At 33.2% G+C, this 18,225-nt stretch overlaps 1 protein-coding gene across 5 annotated transcripts in view; it reads right to left on the bottom strand.

Annotated features, from left to right (window-relative positions):
• The window catches only part of CACNA2D1 (calcium voltage-gated channel auxiliary subunit alpha2delta 1), a 501,299-nt gene that overhangs the window by 26,448 nt on the left and 456,626 nt on the right, over positions 1-18,225 (bottom strand). For all 5 annotated transcript variants that reach the window (XR_013172125.1, XM_077151905.1, XM_077151925.1 and 2 more), the window contains 13 exons: positions 17,758-17,818; positions 13,419-13,516; positions 10,311-10,398; positions 9,218-9,280; positions 8,437-8,540; positions 7,431-7,517; positions 6,086-6,153; positions 5,626-5,664; positions 3,983-4,054; positions 2,826-2,978; positions 2,681-2,733; positions 952-1,007; positions 381-510 (listed from right to left, as the gene is read on the bottom strand). Coding sequence is in view for 4 of the 5 variants with exons in the window: in XM_077151905.1 (XP_077008020.1) it covers positions 381-510; positions 952-1,007; positions 2,681-2,733; positions 2,826-2,978; positions 3,983-4,054; positions 5,626-5,664; positions 6,086-6,153; positions 7,431-7,517; positions 8,437-8,540; positions 9,218-9,280; positions 10,311-10,398; positions 13,419-13,516; positions 17,758-17,818 (1,072 nt within the window). In the remaining variant the exon portion in view is untranslated. The remainder of the gene's footprint in view (positions 1-380; positions 511-951; positions 1,008-2,680; positions 2,734-2,825; positions 2,979-3,982; positions 4,055-5,625; positions 5,665-6,085; positions 6,154-7,430; positions 7,518-8,436; positions 8,541-9,217; positions 9,281-10,310; positions 10,399-13,418; positions 13,517-17,757; positions 17,819-18,225) is intronic.

Below are 18,225 nucleotides of genomic sequence, written 5' to 3'. Positions count from 1 at the left end.
CTCTATGTTCTACTTAAAAGTGGAAGCAAATTATCTTGGTCATTTAACTATTACTAGAATTGAAGGAATTACAACTTAACAAAGTTAGAATTAACACTGTTAATTTTAAAAGCCTACACAGGGCTGGCCACGGTGGCTCAGTGGCAGAATTCTCGCCTGCCATACCACAGACCAGGGTTCGATTCCCAGAGCCTGCCCATGCAAAAACAAACAAACAAACAAACAAAAAAACCCTACACAGACACTGAAGATCTTTACAGATAATTATATCTCATAGACAAATACAACCACAATCTCCACCACTGTCAGCAGTGATTGTGAAGGTGGATACAATTATTTAGTGAAATGGGGCTACCCCAGATAATAAAGAAACGAATTACCTGGAACAGTTTCCACAGTCTAGTACACCACTGAATGATTTACTATCATTGTCGAAGAAATACTGGGTTTGTTCAGTAATGCAGCTCTGCTTTGACAGGGAGGTTGTGAAGTCATCGTCCTCCATCTCAACTGTGGGAGTTCAAACAAAGACCACCATCATGAGGGGCACGCTGGAGTCAGTGCCCCAGAGTTCTCCTCCCTCACTGAGCAAACGTGTAAGGGCACGGGCCACTAGTGGCTTTCTAACTGCTGTGTAATACAGTGGCAGCGGCCAATGGGTCACCAGTAAATATCAACAAGATGAACTAATTCAAATATATAAGAGCTATAAAATGAGGCCAATGCAAACTAGGAAAGTTTTCTAAAGCCTTGAGAAATTTTGGATGAATGATTGCAACCTACAAAAGTATCTGATGGATGGATACTAATTCTCTCTCTCAGACACATGCATATACCAAACACACACACACACACACACACACACACACTTACACACATACAGTTAAACTCAGCCCAACCCAGAGAAAAAATTTTGATTTTTAACATGACAGTGTCTGGACATTGACATACCTGCCTCAAGAAGTCGTGGAAAAGTCAAACTCAAGACAAACTGCTGTAGAATAGACCTAAATTTTAAAAATGAATAATTATTTATGAAAATATGGATATTTTCTTTTATAATTTATAATAAAAATCTGAATATTTTTGTACAACATTGTTCTGACATATGTACACACATACATGTACTCACAGATTTCTTTATCAACTTTTTTGGGGAAAAATTTTTGAGAAACTTTTAATAGAAAGTTTAACAGTTTTTTATATATAAATATTTATTATATTATACAAAAGACTCTAACTCTTAGAAGAGTTTTAACTCTTCTAACTTGCATTAGAATCATTTGTATAAGAAGTTATGAATCTGGTCAGGACCAAGAGAGGTGGATAGATAAATGAAGAGGCAATAAGAGATTGGAGAAAAATCTTAAGTCTGAGAGAAGGCGTATTAACATTTGAGTACAGTGATTTTCACACCCACTATTTTCTCCTTATTTTAGTTTATGAAAACATCATAGCAAAACAAACAGAAACCAAATAAAAGACAAACAAAACTAATGAAGCCCACTTTGTCTGTGACACCAGTGTGTCACATGCAAACTTTACATTATAGGATATATTTGTGACTACATAATGCAACATTATATATGGGGGATTAGGAATATTGCCATTTTATATTATATAATAATTGAGCCAAACATTACTAAATCAATCAGTATTGGATTTTAAAAAGGGGGAAGGGATTATGACCAGAAAATAGCACAAAACAGTAAATGATTTCCAGGATCATTAAGAGATTCACAATACCTACTTAAATTAATATATAACTACCCTCATCACAGAAGAAAACACCCTTTGCCACGGTTTTTTTTTTTCTTTCAGAAAAAAATGGGACTTTTAATCTAAAACTACCAGTCTTCTTTTCTAAATTAATAAAATTAGCTGGGAAACGTAAACATCAAATGAACAGTACAGATTAAACTACATGGAATAAGACTTGGACAATACAGTAGGATGATGAGAAAGAGGGAAGAAGGAAAGAATAGAAGAAGGAAAGAAGGAAGGAAAGGAGGGAGGGAGAGAGAAAGTAAGATAATGAATCCCAAACACAACAGGTTTAGTAACTTCACCGACTAAAACTAAACAATGAGAAGTTTTATCATCCAGACTTCCCACAGTGCCTCAATACACAGTTTGAGTGATTTAGTTTCAAACATGGTGGGGCACAGATGGAAGTGAGGGAAGTAGAAAGAATTAGATCCATTTCAGCAACATGATGCCTCTGAAATATGTCAATCCTTGTATTAATAATAAAGAGGCAGAAAGTTAAGATACCTTGTCATGAATTTGATCAGTGCAGACATTTAATTTGGATATTAAAGGCAACAAACAGTAATGTTACATAGCGCAATGCACCTCAAAGTTAAGAAGTTGAGTCTAACGTAAAGAAAAAGACAGACAAAAAGAGCTTCAACAGATTCGTAGAAAAAGGAGCCTCTGAAAAGGTTGTTTACCTGAGCATTATGCTGTTTTCATATGAAAAACTGACTAATTTTAAGAAGTTTTACAATGATCATTTAAGGAAACTAAATATAAATATTATGAGAATGTGTTATAGTAAATGGAAAAAATAATTCTTATAAGAAAAAGTTACATGTTAGATAACCCCTATATTCATCCATTTTGCAACTATATCAGAGCAAAATTTTTTTCAGTACTAGTAAAACTGACACTGACTTACCAGGCAGCAGCAGTAGCCCACCAGCCAATGTGTAATATGTCTGCTATTGATGGCTATAAAATAGAATTAAAAAGTCACTGTGTAAGTCTAGCACCTGCACGTCCCCTGGAGAAGAACTGATGAGCTGACAGTGGATATTACTGACCACATATGCGGAGCGATGCCCTGCTCCTTGTTTTGGGGCAGCACCAGGCTCACACACTGACTGATAATCGTACGATTTGTTAAAAGCATAAACCGATATGTTAACAAGGTGTCTCATCAAGCTGGGGTCGATCTCTCCAAAAAATCTTCCAATCTGGTACAGAAAAAAATAAAATAAAATAACAAAGTTTTACTTTAAGCCAAATAGAAACATGTGAACCAGTGCAATGAAAAGAAATAATACCAAAAAAATTGTGAATTAAAATTACACAGGGTTCTTGGTGCCTGCCCATTAAAAAGAAAAATTACTCAGGAGCTTACAAATAAAAGCAAAAAAATCAACCCATGACACTGAAAGAACTGAAGTGAGATTATGTTTTCATTACTCAGTAGTTCTGCGAGATACATTATTTGTGGAAGGCGTGAATGCAGATTACTAAACATTAAAGTCACAAACTGAATGTCTATAAAGAAAGAGAAAAGTAGCCTAATTAGAGAAGTGGGTCAAACTAGACAGAGAAAAGGAACTTGGGAGGATTGTGATGGACTCAACAACTCACATCTAATGGGGCAAACTCTTATCAGTTCCAGCTTATAAAATTGTTATTCCAGAAAATTTCCCAAGTTGGGAGGTCTTTGTCTTTTCTTTTTTAAAAGAGAAGCCAGAAATGTAGATTCAGAAATGAAATTAAGCGGCAACTCATTGAAATTTGTTTAAAATTCTTTGTGAGACAAATAGTCTATGTGCTGCAATTTGCAAGTTTGGGTCAAGAAATTTCATCAGTTTCAAACCAGCCATGTTTTATGTTAGACATTATCTACTGATAAATACTAAATATGTGAAAAGTTTCTAAATTTCTGTCAGATAGGAAATAAAAAGTTCATGTTGTGTTAAAATCCCTAACTGTATGTGTTAAAAGTAACTGTTAGCACCAGGAAGAAAAATTAACTAATCAATATAGAAGAAAAACCTAGATTTAGCATGCATATCTTAATTGTATACATTGAATTATACAATTCAGTTTAAATAATAAATGAAAATTTATTTTATGAGAGGTAAATCAACTCATGTTTATAATGGTTTGAAAGAATGTCTTTAGTGTTAATCAGGGAAACATAATTTGGGAGCTCTGGTTCTCTCCCACTTTAGGCACATACCTGATTAGTGTAATCATCATGATTTGCCATCAGAAGAAATCCACCATCGTCTAGAATCACACAATCCATTACCTGACAAAATAAATGTAAAAATTGGCACATGTTTAGCAATATTGGGAGGTTGCATCACCATTACTTAATGTGTAACTGGTTAGAACAACCAAAATAGGAGACAAATTCAAATGACTATAAATGAAAGGCTGGCTTTGATTCACTGCTTTTTACACAGCCCTCAGGGATTGATAATCCACTGTCATCTGTCCAGGTAAGGGTCAGTTTAGTCTGAACAAATCATAGAAAAATTAGACACAATCTTTTTGTTATTCCAGGGTCATTTAAATGATTCAAGGAACTGCATAGACCAAATAATTTAGTTTTGCAATTCATTTATATTTTAAACACATACTTAAGATTTTGACAGGAAAGACAATCAAAACAAAATAAGTTTAAAGACATCATGTTTTCTGGACTGAAGAGAAAACAAAAACAACAAAAAGAGCAGTGTGAGGCTATTTAAAACTACTTTATATTTTTATATTAAAAATGTTGGGGGCAGGCCATGGTGGCTCAGTGGCAGAGTTCTATCTGCCATGCCAGAGACCTGGGTTCAATCCCCGGTGCCTGCCTATGCAAAAAAAAAAAAAAAAAAAATGTTTGGTCAGATAATTGGAGATTATTCCCATATGGTATAAATTATCACATAGTTCAAATCACGTTTACACGCATGAAACAATTTAATGATTTTTATTTAATAAAGTTAAAATTAAAGCATTGTTTTCATCACATTTCAGGACACCATAAATTCCATTTTCCTAATATGGAAGCAGCTTATAAAAATCTTTACATTAAAAATGGCTACTAAATAATCTATGTAAAATGGATAGCCTTTAAAAATCAAATTATTGCTTTAAGATTTCACAGGGCTAGGGGAGAGAGAGAGAGAGAGACAGAGAGATGCTGTGAACCTCCTTTGCTTAATATATAGAAATACACAAAGCATTATAAGAAAGCAGTGGAATTTAACATCCTTAGGACATCTTCAAATTTTAAGCAAGAAAATCTCATATTTGCTTTTTCAATTTCTCAAACATAAATAGACCTTTATTAAATTATATGGTTACAGAATTTTATGATAAATTATACAATTGCAGAGTTTAGTTGGAAATATTTTCCCATCACTATAAATGAAGTATGAATACATAAATTTAGAGAGAGTGCTAAAGATGAACGAGAGAAGGCAGCAAACATATGTACTGATAAACGATAAGAAGATAAGGATGCTTTGGCCTGAAATTTCCCATTAAGAAGTAAAGCTAAAGATAAATATGTAAAAAAGAATTTATCCCAAGTGAGACTGAAAACAATTCAGTCCATGTTTATATGGCTTTCTTATACTTTCTTATACTTATTTAATTTCCCATAATATTTAAATTAAAAAAAAATAGGAGCAATGAAGGTTAGGAACTTGGGAATTAAAAATATGATGCCAGTTCTTATATAATGATCAGTTCCCATTTCTACAGAATATTTTCTAGCATTCAGCTAAAACTTACTGCATCTTCTTTTAATTATTAAACTCTTAAGAAGACTAACAGGAAAACAAATTTTAGTTAAAATAAATTTATTGTAAAGAGTTTTCTTACTTCACTGTTTCTTTTGCAGTCACAAACTGGACCCGCACACTGAAAGACACAATTATTTTATCAACTCACATTTTTAAAAAAATCTGGATTTTAGTTACTTCATATTAATTAGTAATGTGCATAATTAGAAATATTAGAATAATTTATCTATTAAGCAAAATTAAATTATATTCTGTCCATAAGAAAAAAAGATGATAGTTTTACCTTTAAAATTAGGATACAGACATTTAGATTTTGAAGTTATACATGGAAAGATTTTTCTTTCTAAATTCAGTTGTATTAATTGGCTAATTTAAACAAAGAAAATCTTTGAAAAAAGGAATTCATAATTCTGTCTCAATGAAGCATCACTGAAAATTTATTTTGTTACTGTAAAAGATGCTTACTGTTTTTTTTTCCCACCCTACACCTTTGAGATTATTAAGTGTAGCACAAGAATTTTAAAAATTTTATATCTTACCGGATCTCTTATTGAAGTTTTGGTAAAATTCTCTATCCAGGAATTTACATCAATTTTAATTCCAACAACTGAAAAATTATGTAAAAACAAATGGATACATGTATTTACAGAAACTACAATTCTCATTTAGCTATTTTTCCACTAATGTTAAAAACTCCTAAGCAGGCAAATCTAAGTTTCTTGAGGTTAAAAAATATATATATATCTAACTTCAGGTATACGTTGAAAAATTGTTATGTGTTGATTTAAAAGACTTAATTAGCTGCAATACAATCTTAGTTACATGATAATGTAGGCAGTTTCTACAATAGCAAATAAATGAATTGAATAGAATGCTTATTACAGAGATACACTTCTTTGGGTCTTCATGAAGTACAACTAATAGCTCTTAAACTATTACATAAACTTTAATTCTTATTCACAAAACGTGTGAATACATCTGCCGTAACATGGCCAATTAGCAAATATAGTAAACTAAGGGAGATGAAAATGTTAATGGTTGGGGATAGCCTTAAAAATATGAGGTCATTCAAATGCTGGGTTATTAGAGTCTTTGCTAACCCCAGCAGGGCACACAGTAAGTCCCAGTGAGAGTGAAGGAGTAAATAGACGTAATGGAACCACTTTTGGGTTAACACTGCCCGCAGGGGCAGGAAGGCAATCGCACTTCTCGATTTGGTCTTTCTAATACGAACTCTTTGTAAAACCCAAACAATACCAAATCATACAATAACAAAAAGCAGTCACTTTACTTTTTTTATTGTAGCCACACCCTCCAGCCCTCTTTCAATATCCATCAATCCTTAGTTTTACTAGGTTTCCACATTTGTTAGCTGTATCTGTTTGCTTTTACCAAAAGTCATGTTTATATAACTTTTATTGCACTTTTTTATAGAAACCTACTTGGTTCTTTTTCACATAGTAGTTTATGGTATAGATAGTCCATAACTTACCTACCTTCTCCCCCACTTTAGCTTTCCATGTTTAAATTATTACAAATATGTATATCATTGACCATGTATCTTTATGTGCATTTGAAAGTGTCTTGTAGGATAGATTTCTAGAGGTATTATTACTGTACCAACCCAGCAATTACAATTTTGCATTTAAAATTTTGATATATTACACTAAATTGACTCCCAAAATTTGTACCAATGATGTATAAAATAACATCTTATCTGTAAATTCCTCAACTCTATGTATTATCAATCTGATTTTATCCCTACTTTATTTTAAATTAAAGTTTTCTGATGACCTAAGTATTGCCCTTTTATAATATAAATATCTAGTCACACTTGATTTTTATCATAACTTGTCTATGCTTATGTGTGACATGCATGCTTACCTGCAGGCTTAAGGAGTTTTCCTTGGATATATATTTCTACAGCTTTGCTTACCATAATGCCTGATTCATAGGCACCAGGCCCACTTCCTAAAAAAGAAAAGAAAGAAGACAAACCTAAATAGATAAATCAAACTATTACATTTAATTTATTTTAAGACATATAGATTGATAGTGTTTTGCATAAATATTCTAATCTAGATATGCTACAAAGACTGGTCTTTTCCACCTTTCTTTTTCTTCTAAATACCGGGTCAATTAGAGTGCCCATGCATTGGCTTGTATTAAAATGGCTTTGGGATGTGAATTACTCTGCTTGGCTGCTTCCATATACATAATATAATGGATGCACATGGAATTTCTGCTCCATGACCTTTGCTAAAATGTTGGGGACAATGCTGCAGTAAAGTGATAAGGATTCCAATCTTAGATTCATCAAACTGACTTTGCCTTTTGTAAGCTGTACGCCCCTGGACAAAACTCTGAAATTCTCTGAACTTCAGTTTCTCCATTTGTGAAAATGGGAACAAATATTACTTACTTTGAAAGTGTCGGAGAGTTAAATGAGATACAACTTGGGAAAGAACTCCTAAAATATTTTAAAACATGGGCTATTATTAATTTTTATAAATATTATCAGAGAATACTGATAAAAAGTAGTCAATTTTTTCCACCTTAATTTATGAAAGAATTCTTCAATATATATTCAGTTTGTGAAATGAAGGATTATCTACATATATTTCTATGTATTCTCATGCCTGGCAGCCATGAAGTTAACTATATGCTGTCTCCACATTATTGGATTACTGTTTCTTGTGTATGCATTTTACTTCTTCAACTGAATGGACATTTCTTTTCTTTCTTTCTAATGCCTCATGTTTATATATACTCAACAATGAATATTCTGACCAGTTCACATAAAATATCTTGATTCCTGGTAATGCAGGTAGCAGCATTAATTTACAAAAAAATAACCTGTGAGAGGATTGAACTCCAAAGCAATACTTACTGTTAAAGTGGGGAGCAGTAAAAACATAGTTGTCGTTATCCAGACTCCGCTTATAGAAGCTCTCCTCATATGTCTCTGGGTTTTCTTGCCAATTTTCTCCAGCCCTAGGGAGGAAAATGCTCGTCATTTATATTCTTTCATCTACCCGATAACCAACCTGCCTTTCCTTTTGTGGATGTCACTGAGCTTTACAGAGGTGACTGCATCTCAGGTATGTCTGAAGAAATGAGTGGTAATTGATGGTGTAACTGATACTCATTACTAAGCAATAGATCAGCATAGAACTATATTAAGAATATGAAAAAGCTGAATTCTAGTCTTAACTCTTACATTTACCAGCCAGGTCATCATGGTCAAGTCAATGAATAAGTCAATTAACATTAACAAGACTGGGTGCCTACCTAGTCCACTTCACAAAACTGTTCTGAAGAGACAGATGCATCAGAAACAGACATAGATGCATCAGAAAACAATGAAGTTCTACCTAAATATTAATAATAAGCTATAATCATTATGTTCAGTCTCCATCTACAAAAAGAAAAATCTCTTAAATTTTGTTATAAATAGCTATGATAATCAGAGATATCACTGAGGAATCCTACGATGATATTCACAGAAATGGAGTATTTTTAATAATATGAGTACTTTAAATAGTGGCTTACATTCAATTTACTAATATGACCAGTTTCTCTGAAGCCACCCATACTTCTACAGTAATGTATGGATCCCTACAAATGTCTGTTGTCAGGCCCTGAGTTTTACAAATATTATTTGAACTTACTCTTTGGGATAAACTCTGGTAATCCCACCATCAGTCACAACAAACCGTGCTTTCACTCCCTTGCTAGAACAGAAGACAAAAGGAAATTTTTTTATACAATTTACTCTGTGTAAGATATTAAGTTAGGTGTCGCTGATACGAAGAGAAACAAAATTAGTCCCTAAAATGAAGGAGGCCAAAGTAAATATATAAATAGACGTGAATGAACATATTTTGAGAGTTAAAATATCTGTGAAGTAAATACTTAAAGGCAGGATGCTTAAGGAAGGCATCCAGAAGGAAATGACAATGGAGCTGCGTTTAGAAGATGGAATAGAGTAACAGGGATGAGAAGGAAGTAGGAGTATGTGTAAGGGAAAGTTGGTGGAGAAGAGTGATAGTGTTTGATGTGATAAAGGCATAAAGTGGGAAACAACAGGCGGTAAGGTTTCATCTAGAAGTTTCTTAAGAATGGTCAGCTCTTGACAGATCTTGGAATCCATGCTAGAAAGCTTCACTTCTAGAATCAAATTTTGGAAACAAGGCTCTGGAAAGTAAGAACTGTATGGAAAATAAATAGGTAGAAGAATGGGAAGCACTAAAAGCAAAAAAACAAAACAAAACTGTTATGGTAATTTCTCAGAAATGGGACCTTAGGGCCTTGGATATAAAGAGGAAGAAAACATTGTTAGGAAAAATATTAAGGATTTTGTGATTGAAAATGAGGTGGAAAAGAAGTTATAAGTGAAAATTATATTCAGATATCTCAATTTCTTGATGGGTTCTAGGGAAGTGCTATTAGAAAGTAACCGAATATTCACAAAACATCCTATTTTACCACTAACAAAGAAACACATGTGAACACGCTTATTTAATTTGGTGTATTCACACTGAAGCGTTATGTACATTAAAACTGAAGAATGGCACATATTAGTGTTGATAAATACATACTACTGAATGCGCAATTGTTAACAAATGCAAAATGGAATTATTGCTAAAGATAAGTAATAAACTTTAAATTTATGAGATCCATTTTCCAAGATATTTCCCCAGAGAGAGGCTAAATTGAAATACGGAGTATGCATTTTTTTACTAATAAGGAAAGGATACTCACATGTTTTTCTGCTTACTCCAGTAATTTTGGACAAGTTCATTTGTAAACCCTGCATCCAGCAAGATTCTATTAATCAAGTCTGTGTTACCTAACAGAAAAAGGATATCCTCAATTACAGCCATACAGTTTTTAATCAAGATAATAATGAAACAAATATATTCTTTATTTCCAAAGGAATTTAGATTGGATGATATCTTTATGAATTTAAAAATATATCCTATATTCATTTTCTACCTGTGCCCTGTGTTTTAAATATTCATCTTGCCTCACATATTTTTCAGGATATTGGCAGAATTAGAAGAGGAAAAGCCATTTCTGAATGAGGCAAATTATTTTTTAAAACTTTATCAAAATGATATCTGAAATAGGCTGTGCCAGGAAACAATAAGGCAACAGCATTCTTCTTTTTGATTCTTGGTTTTGGAAGCTGGTATGGTGATTACCAACCATCTCAATTCATGAACAATTAGAAGATATGTGAGTGTATGTACACATATGTCTTCATTTGTCAAGTAAAAATGTTGGAGAAAAAGTTACTATTTTCATCTTCATTTCTTATAAGAAAGAGTATTAAATTCTCCTTCATTCCCAAACACCAGATAGAGTAAAATCTTTGAATAAATTTGACTTAAATATTATATCGTGCCTTTTAAAAAAACTTTATTCAAGGATCAGAAGACCTTATCAAAAATGAGCTCCAGTCCGTAAGGAGAAGGAGCAGAGACTTCAGGTTGTCATTTCTGGAATAATTTAGGTCAAGTTCAAAGGTGATGACGAAAATAGATAATGAGGAACAAGGATACATTAACATACATTCCTAGACAAAGAACTTTGTTTTCTTCTTCCCTTTCTCCTGACTTTTCTCTTCTAAACTCCCTAAACTCTAAAATAATCTGTAAGAGCCACCTGAAACTTCATATTTATGATAAAATCTCATTATATTCAGCTGAGGAAGGTATGGTCTTATGTAACAACCTACTTCTATAAGAGGCGGAGGTGAGTATCCTGGGAAGTGTTTTAGTTGGTTTTAATTATTTTAATTTAATATATATTTTCACCTGGGACTAAAGGATTTATTTAATCCATATTTTAGACTGCATTTCAATTAATTCTAGGAAGTCTATCTTTTATGATATTGTTTTAGAAATGGAATCACTTTTTAAATAGTCCATTTCGGAAGTGAGTTATATATTTTAACTCTCTCAATTCCTTTTAGGTGAAACAACTAAAAATAAATGAGAACATTATTCTACTTTGTGATATAAATCGATGTCGCAAATAATTTTATATTTTTGTTCATGTTTTCATCATGCTCAAAGACTGCCTTGAAATATGTTCTCTGCAGCTGATTATATATAACATATACAGGGATTATTAGTATTAAGCTTTATCATTTTACATACACACACAGAGTCACAATCTCATTTTTATATTGGTTCAAGAACAAAGAAGGGTATAAAGAAGAAAATCACTTGATATCATAAACATTCAGGTGGGTTAATTTAACATAAACACAGGTAAGCATTTTAATTTCTCTAGTGGGTTAAGGATTTTTATAAAGCAAAATTAACTTGACTGTACTCCTTTGAAAATCTGTTTGGATCATTGTTAGATTTTAATCACTGAAATCTACTTTTAAATTTAATTGTACACTTTATTTGATAACACAAGGTAAAAAAATAATTGAGAAAAAATCTGTAATACACAACATAGACCAAAATGTAAATTATTTTATAGCTATCAAATCATTATAACATGGTTGTATAATCATCTCAAGCATCTATTGGATTATAGGGGAGGCAGATGACAGATTAAAGGTGAGGTGAAATGAAGGAAAAAACTGATGAACAAACAACAGTATATGTACTTGAACCTAAATTACTAAAATAATTTTGCTTAAACATATCCATACTTCCCTAGGACCTAGAAGCAGTGAAAGAAAAGAATGATTCCAATGTTTACTATATTCTGAAGATTTATTCTGCATGTTAAGACAAACATATGACACACTCCTTTCCTTTGCAAGGAGTACGGAAGTGTCATATAACCTTCCAGCAAACTGAAGGAATACTTCGGTGTTCAGAGTGGCTCTTTGAGGCTACTAGCTAATTCGCGCCAAAGTAGAGACCCTGGAAAAGTTATTTCTTCTAGTATGACATAACAGGCTTGAGAGACAGCTTTAGGAAGAAGGGTTTTGAACTTTTTTTTTTATAATTGATAAAGTTATATATATATAAAAGCTTTGTTTAACCCTTCTTTACAGAAATGAAAATAATTAAGAAAAAAAGGAGGAGAAAATAATTAAGAAAAAAAGGAGGAGAAAATAGAGAGAGAAGCAGGAAGATAAGAGGAAGCGAAAGGGGGAAGAAAAAAGTCAATCCTTTGTGCCCTTTTTTTTTTTTCAACTTATGTGTTTACAATGTTGATTTTTGTCATGCAGTTGTTTTTCCTCTATTATTTCTCACTCACAGTACATTATTTTTCATGCTGGCAATTTACAAGAAATAGGTTATTTTTAGGGAAAAAACAATTACGATGTTTAAATGCTTTAAAAGCCAATAATCTATAAATCTTCATGAAGCTTCAAAGTATGAACGACACAGATTTTTCTGAAAGACAAAAAATGAATGGTTAAAATACAATTGCAGGGGGTGGGCCACGGTGGCTCAGCAGGCAGAGTTCTCGCCTGCCATGCCTGAGACCCAGGTGTGATTCCCGGTGCCTGCCAGTGCGAAAAATTAAAATGAAAATGAAAAAAAAAATACAATTTCAGGGTGCATAGGTGGCTCAGTGGTAGGATGTGAAAACTCAGGTTCGATTCCTGGACCATGAACCAAAAAATACAAAACACAAAAAACAATCACTGAAATTTCTGTTTTCAATTCCAATGTGATTGATTCCCATTTGATTGGCTTCATAAAATAGAAATTAAACAAGCAAATGAAACTTCTATAAAAAATAAAATTCCGAGTCTAATTGCTATGTTTTGCCAGTAGAAGTTTATAAGGTAAACAAATTTAATTAGCACACCAACAATTCTGAACCAAGATTTAAACTCTTTGGATATAGCCACCCTGAAACAATTATTGCAAATAAATGCATACTTACATGATGGGTTGTTTGGAGTTTTTCTATCAATAAATTCATTGAAGTTTAAAAGAAACTCAGTGTTATTATCTGATATTTTAAGATCGGTGCAGTAATCTCTGAAAAAAATATTTTAACACACTATGTATTAAGATACAAATCTAAAAAAAAATCATAGTAGTTGAGGTAATGAAATCATCAACTTTGTTTCTTTACTAACTGTATGACTGCAAGCTGTTAACTTTTTGTTACTTCCACTTCCTCATTTCTGAAGTGAAGCAACACTTTGCCAGTAAACAGTGATGAGTATAAATACTGTATATTAAGCACTTTATCCTCTGGACAGTAGGTGCTCAATAAACATTAGCTTTTGTTATTCATATTACATGATTATCACTGCATATCCTAAGGCAGAGGTTCTCAAACGTTTTGGTTTCAACTTAGTTGACTTCATAAAATGGGAAATTACCCCTTTACACTTCTCAAAATTACTAAGGTTTAGTTTAAGTGGGTTATATATAGCAATATTTACAATATAGAAATTAAGCCTGAGAAATTAAAAATATTTATTTATTCATCTTTCATATCAGTAGTACAGTCATTGCATGTTAACATAAATAACAATCTAAACAGAAATTACCGTCTTCCAAAAAATCAAAAGCATTTAGTGAGAAGAGTGGCATTATTTTACAGTTTTGCAAATCTCTTTAATGCTTAACTTAATAGAAGACAGGTATGCCTCTGCATTCAATCAAGTTCAAGATATTGTTTTGGCACATACTCTAAAGATAAATTCTATTTTTTTTATATAGTCTAGATAAATTCTATTTTCTTTTTTTATATAGTCATCACAGCTGGTTTGCTTAAGGAACACTGAAATTGTACAGAATATTTTATATATCTTTCAGCCATTCTGTCTGCTGGGCTAATGACCAGTCACCATCAGGACTGAGCAACCCTATTCTATCCATAGTTTAAAAAGATCTCCTTCCTCCGGAACTTGGGTTCTTAGGGAACTCACTTTCCACAGAGGAAGGCTTTGGAACTGCTATAGTTCATAGCTCTCAGAATGCTTCTCAGTGCTACAGGGGCTATCAGAGTGATTGGTGAAATGGAAAGGTGGATGAGTTTCTTATTACCAGAAAAATCATCACGGGGAGAAAATCAGAGGGAAATAATGGCAGAAGTGAGATTGTGAAGTGGAGATTAGATCATGGGTTCTGTGCTGGTTTGGATCTGTGGTGGACCCCAGAAAAGCCATGTCCTTTAATCAGCATTCAATATTGCTGGCTGGGAGCTTTTTGATTGTTCCCATGGAGATGTGACCCACCCAATTGTGGGTGGTAACTTTTGATTAGATGGTTTCCATGGAGATGGGCCTCCACCCATTCAAGGTATGGTTTGCTTACTGGAGCCCTTTAGGAGGGAACCATTTCAGAAAAAGCTTTAGAGCCCGCACAACGAGAGATCTGTGGAGATGAAGACAGAAAATGTTCCCAGGGGAGCTTCATGAAACAGGAAGTCGAGAGAGAAAGCTCGCAGACATTGCCATGTGCCCTGTGAGCTGAGAGAGAAACCCTGAACTTCATAGGCCTTCTTGAACCAACGTGTCTTCCCCTGGATGCTTTAACTTGTACATTTTCATAGTTTTAAAACTGTGAACTTGCAACTTATCAAATTCACATTTTTATGTTTTGTTTTGTTTTTTTAACATGGGCAGGCACTGGGAAACGAACCCAGGTCCTCTGGCATGGCAGGCAAGCATTTTTGCCTGCTGAGCCACCGTGGCCCGCCCCAAATTCGCATTTTTAAAAGTCAAAAAAAAAAAAAAAAGATATTGTATGGTTGATGAAGAAAATATGTACAGGCAGTAGAGGAAAATGGCATTACTGAAATACTTGAGACATGTGGCTGTGTATCTAGTGAGATGGTATTGATGGTGGTTACTTGTGAGGCTAATGATAACTGTTCACAACATGCCTGGGAGCTGAAAACTCAAGACTGTTTCTAGGTTCATGTCACAAAAGAACCATCCCATGACAGAGGTGGCAGAGCAATGACAGTGGCTGCTGGAACTGCGAAGAAGATCTCCCTCAGAACATGTGGGGAGACCCAGCTGATATAGTTTCTACAAGGCATGGCTTCTCTAATAGAGATCAATTGTAGAGATCAATTGTATTAACACTGAACATTAGTTAATAACTTTTAGGAAAATAATGCCTCAATAAAAGCAAAGCAGCAAGCTGGAGAAATCTTTGGAAGGCTTATAAGACTTGAAAAAACAACGTGAATTTCAACTTGTTGAAGAAAATAAATCAATTTATGAAAATACATCCAGGGCCTGAAATCTTAAGTTTATTTTGGTCATTTTTGTGTTTCTGACCAAAAGGGCTCTGTTGTTTAAAAGGTTTGAAAATAAAAGACCTATGGCACAAGCAATTTAGCAAATTATCTATTTCCAGAAAACTGAAAGTGAGTTTGTTTTTCATTCTACTTGACAGAATTAATGGGTCATATCTCACAAGTTAGTATTTCCGTACAGACTAGCACATATTTTTACTTCTTTTTCATTTTAACTCATCTTTATATGTAAAGTGCCCTTCTCATTTTATATTAATTGAAGGTGGCAAAACTAATTATGTGGTGAGACTTCATCCCTACAGTTGTATATTTGTTAAAGGCAGGAATCTCAGTATTTTCTCTGTATAGTAGTTTAAAATTCAAGGAAACTCACTACAAAAAAATGGGCCATGAATCAGTACTAAATGGCTTAATTTATTTAGCAACTCACAAAAATGGTTCTCTTTTCTAAAATTTGAGAGCTTTCTTTAAATTTTTTTAACACCTAACTTCTTTTCAGCACATTTAATGAAATAATACTTTTCTCTCCTCCCTCCTTCTATTATCTACTTCTGCAGCTGTTAACGATAGTAACTAATATTTATTTAAAGCTTTTACCAAGAATTATGCTAAATACTCTGGATGTATTATCTCATTTAAAACTTGTACAAACTTTATATTTTAAAAAAAGGCATTATCATAGTACAAATAAAGACCCTAAGGCAGAGAATTTGAAGGTCTGGGAAACGATGCACATGGTCTTGCTCCAGACCTTGCTACACTGTTTCTCATTAATGACAGCGACTCTTCTCTTCTATTATCGGTCTGTCTGTCTGTCTGTCTATCTATCTATATCTATCAGTGTTGTCCTACTCCAAGTAAATATGTCTTTCCTTTCTGGTTTTCCTTTATCCCAATTTTTCATCACTATATATCCCACTACTCTTGTGAATACATCTTTACTAACTTTTCCAAGAAGTCTTTCTACATAACATTTTACTCAGATTTACCGAATGTTCTTTTGAGATGCCTTAGTTTTTACATATTCAATATACATACGTACATATTCAATGTACATACAATGTACACTGTACATGAAATCATTCATATTCCATCTTATTTAACATCTTTATAACTATTGCCTAATTTTGAAATGGGGATAGATTTGCTTTCAGCAGTTACACATGCATATGAAAGGCTTAGCACATGTTAATTGAGGTGGGCCCTCCCCAGTTTGTCCGTAAACTACCATTACTTTCTCCCTAATCTGGTAGCTGCTTCTTGCCTAAACATCCAGATGTCTTCCAGTCAGCCCTACCGATGGTGAATGTGGCCTCAGAAACAGTCTATATCCTCGTCCTTCCTAGACTACCTGAGTCCAATGCCAAAGAATTGAGAATTGGATGTAGATTTGTCTTTTCCGTGGGTGCCTGGACTTTTACCATATTTCCCATCTTGTCTTATGGAAAAGCTGAGTAAGCCACTCTGCACAGGCTTTTATTTAACAACTGGGAGAAATAAGTGAAGATGCTGCCTAGAGAAAAAACCAGGTCATTGATGATGGGAGAGACTGGATAACATAGCAGGCCAAGTTTCAGTTGCTTTTTACATTTTTGCTGTGTCAAGATTCCTACTTTTGATTCTCAGTGCCTGCCCATGCCAAAAAAAAAAAAAATAAGATTCCTACTTTTGGAATCTATGGGCACCACTGTGTCCTTAAAATTCTCTCTTCTAGCTAACTTTGGTTTTTGTAGATTTAATTTGCCCCAAGTTACTTGTGTTGAAAAAGTGCTAATGATCTTATTCACCATTGTCAGCAAGTTGCTTAGCATATGGTAGGTGCTCAGTAAATCTGAATGAGTAAACAAATAAATGAACAGGATTCTGTTTTAGTTTTTAAATTATTAATTCCTCTGGTCCCATAATCTGGCATAAAATTAACACACAGCAGTCAGAACTGTTTTTGAAGGCCTACCCATCCATATAAGGTATACAAAAGGAAAAAATAAAAGAAACCAACCTTGGAGCTATGAATGTATAGCCAGATTCTTCAAAATTATCTGGTTTCAAGGTTTCTGAATCTGCAAAAATAATATTTCAGGATTAGATAAGCAATCCAGAGTATATGTCTCAAGATTCTATAACAACCAAAGACTTTAGAAAGAGTACTTAATTAAAAAAAAAATTAAAGATAGACTACTTACACCCTAAAATTGAAACACAACAATGAATAAAAAGGTCCTCAATGCTTCACAATATAATAATAAAATCAGTTTTATTTTCACAACATGAATCATGACTGTTAAAACGTAAAAATTTGTTATATCTGATTTTCCCATTTATTAACCCTACCATAATCAAGATCACTTAAAAAACAGTTTTATATCAATGTTACATCCATGTTTCAGGAGTATTTTATTTAAAAAGCCAATTTTTAAAGTTTACCAATATAATATAACAAATTAAATGATTTTAATATACCCATTGA

The sequence above is a fragment of the Tamandua tetradactyla genome, chromosome 1 (genome assembly GCF_023851605.1).
Source record: "Tamandua tetradactyla isolate mTamTet1 chromosome 1, mTamTet1.pri, whole genome shotgun sequence".
Lineage (NCBI taxonomy): Eukaryota > Metazoa > Chordata > Mammalia > Pilosa > Myrmecophagidae > Tamandua > Tamandua tetradactyla.
Note: the sequence above shows the minus strand (reverse complement) of the source record. Positions and strands in the feature narration are given on the sequence as shown.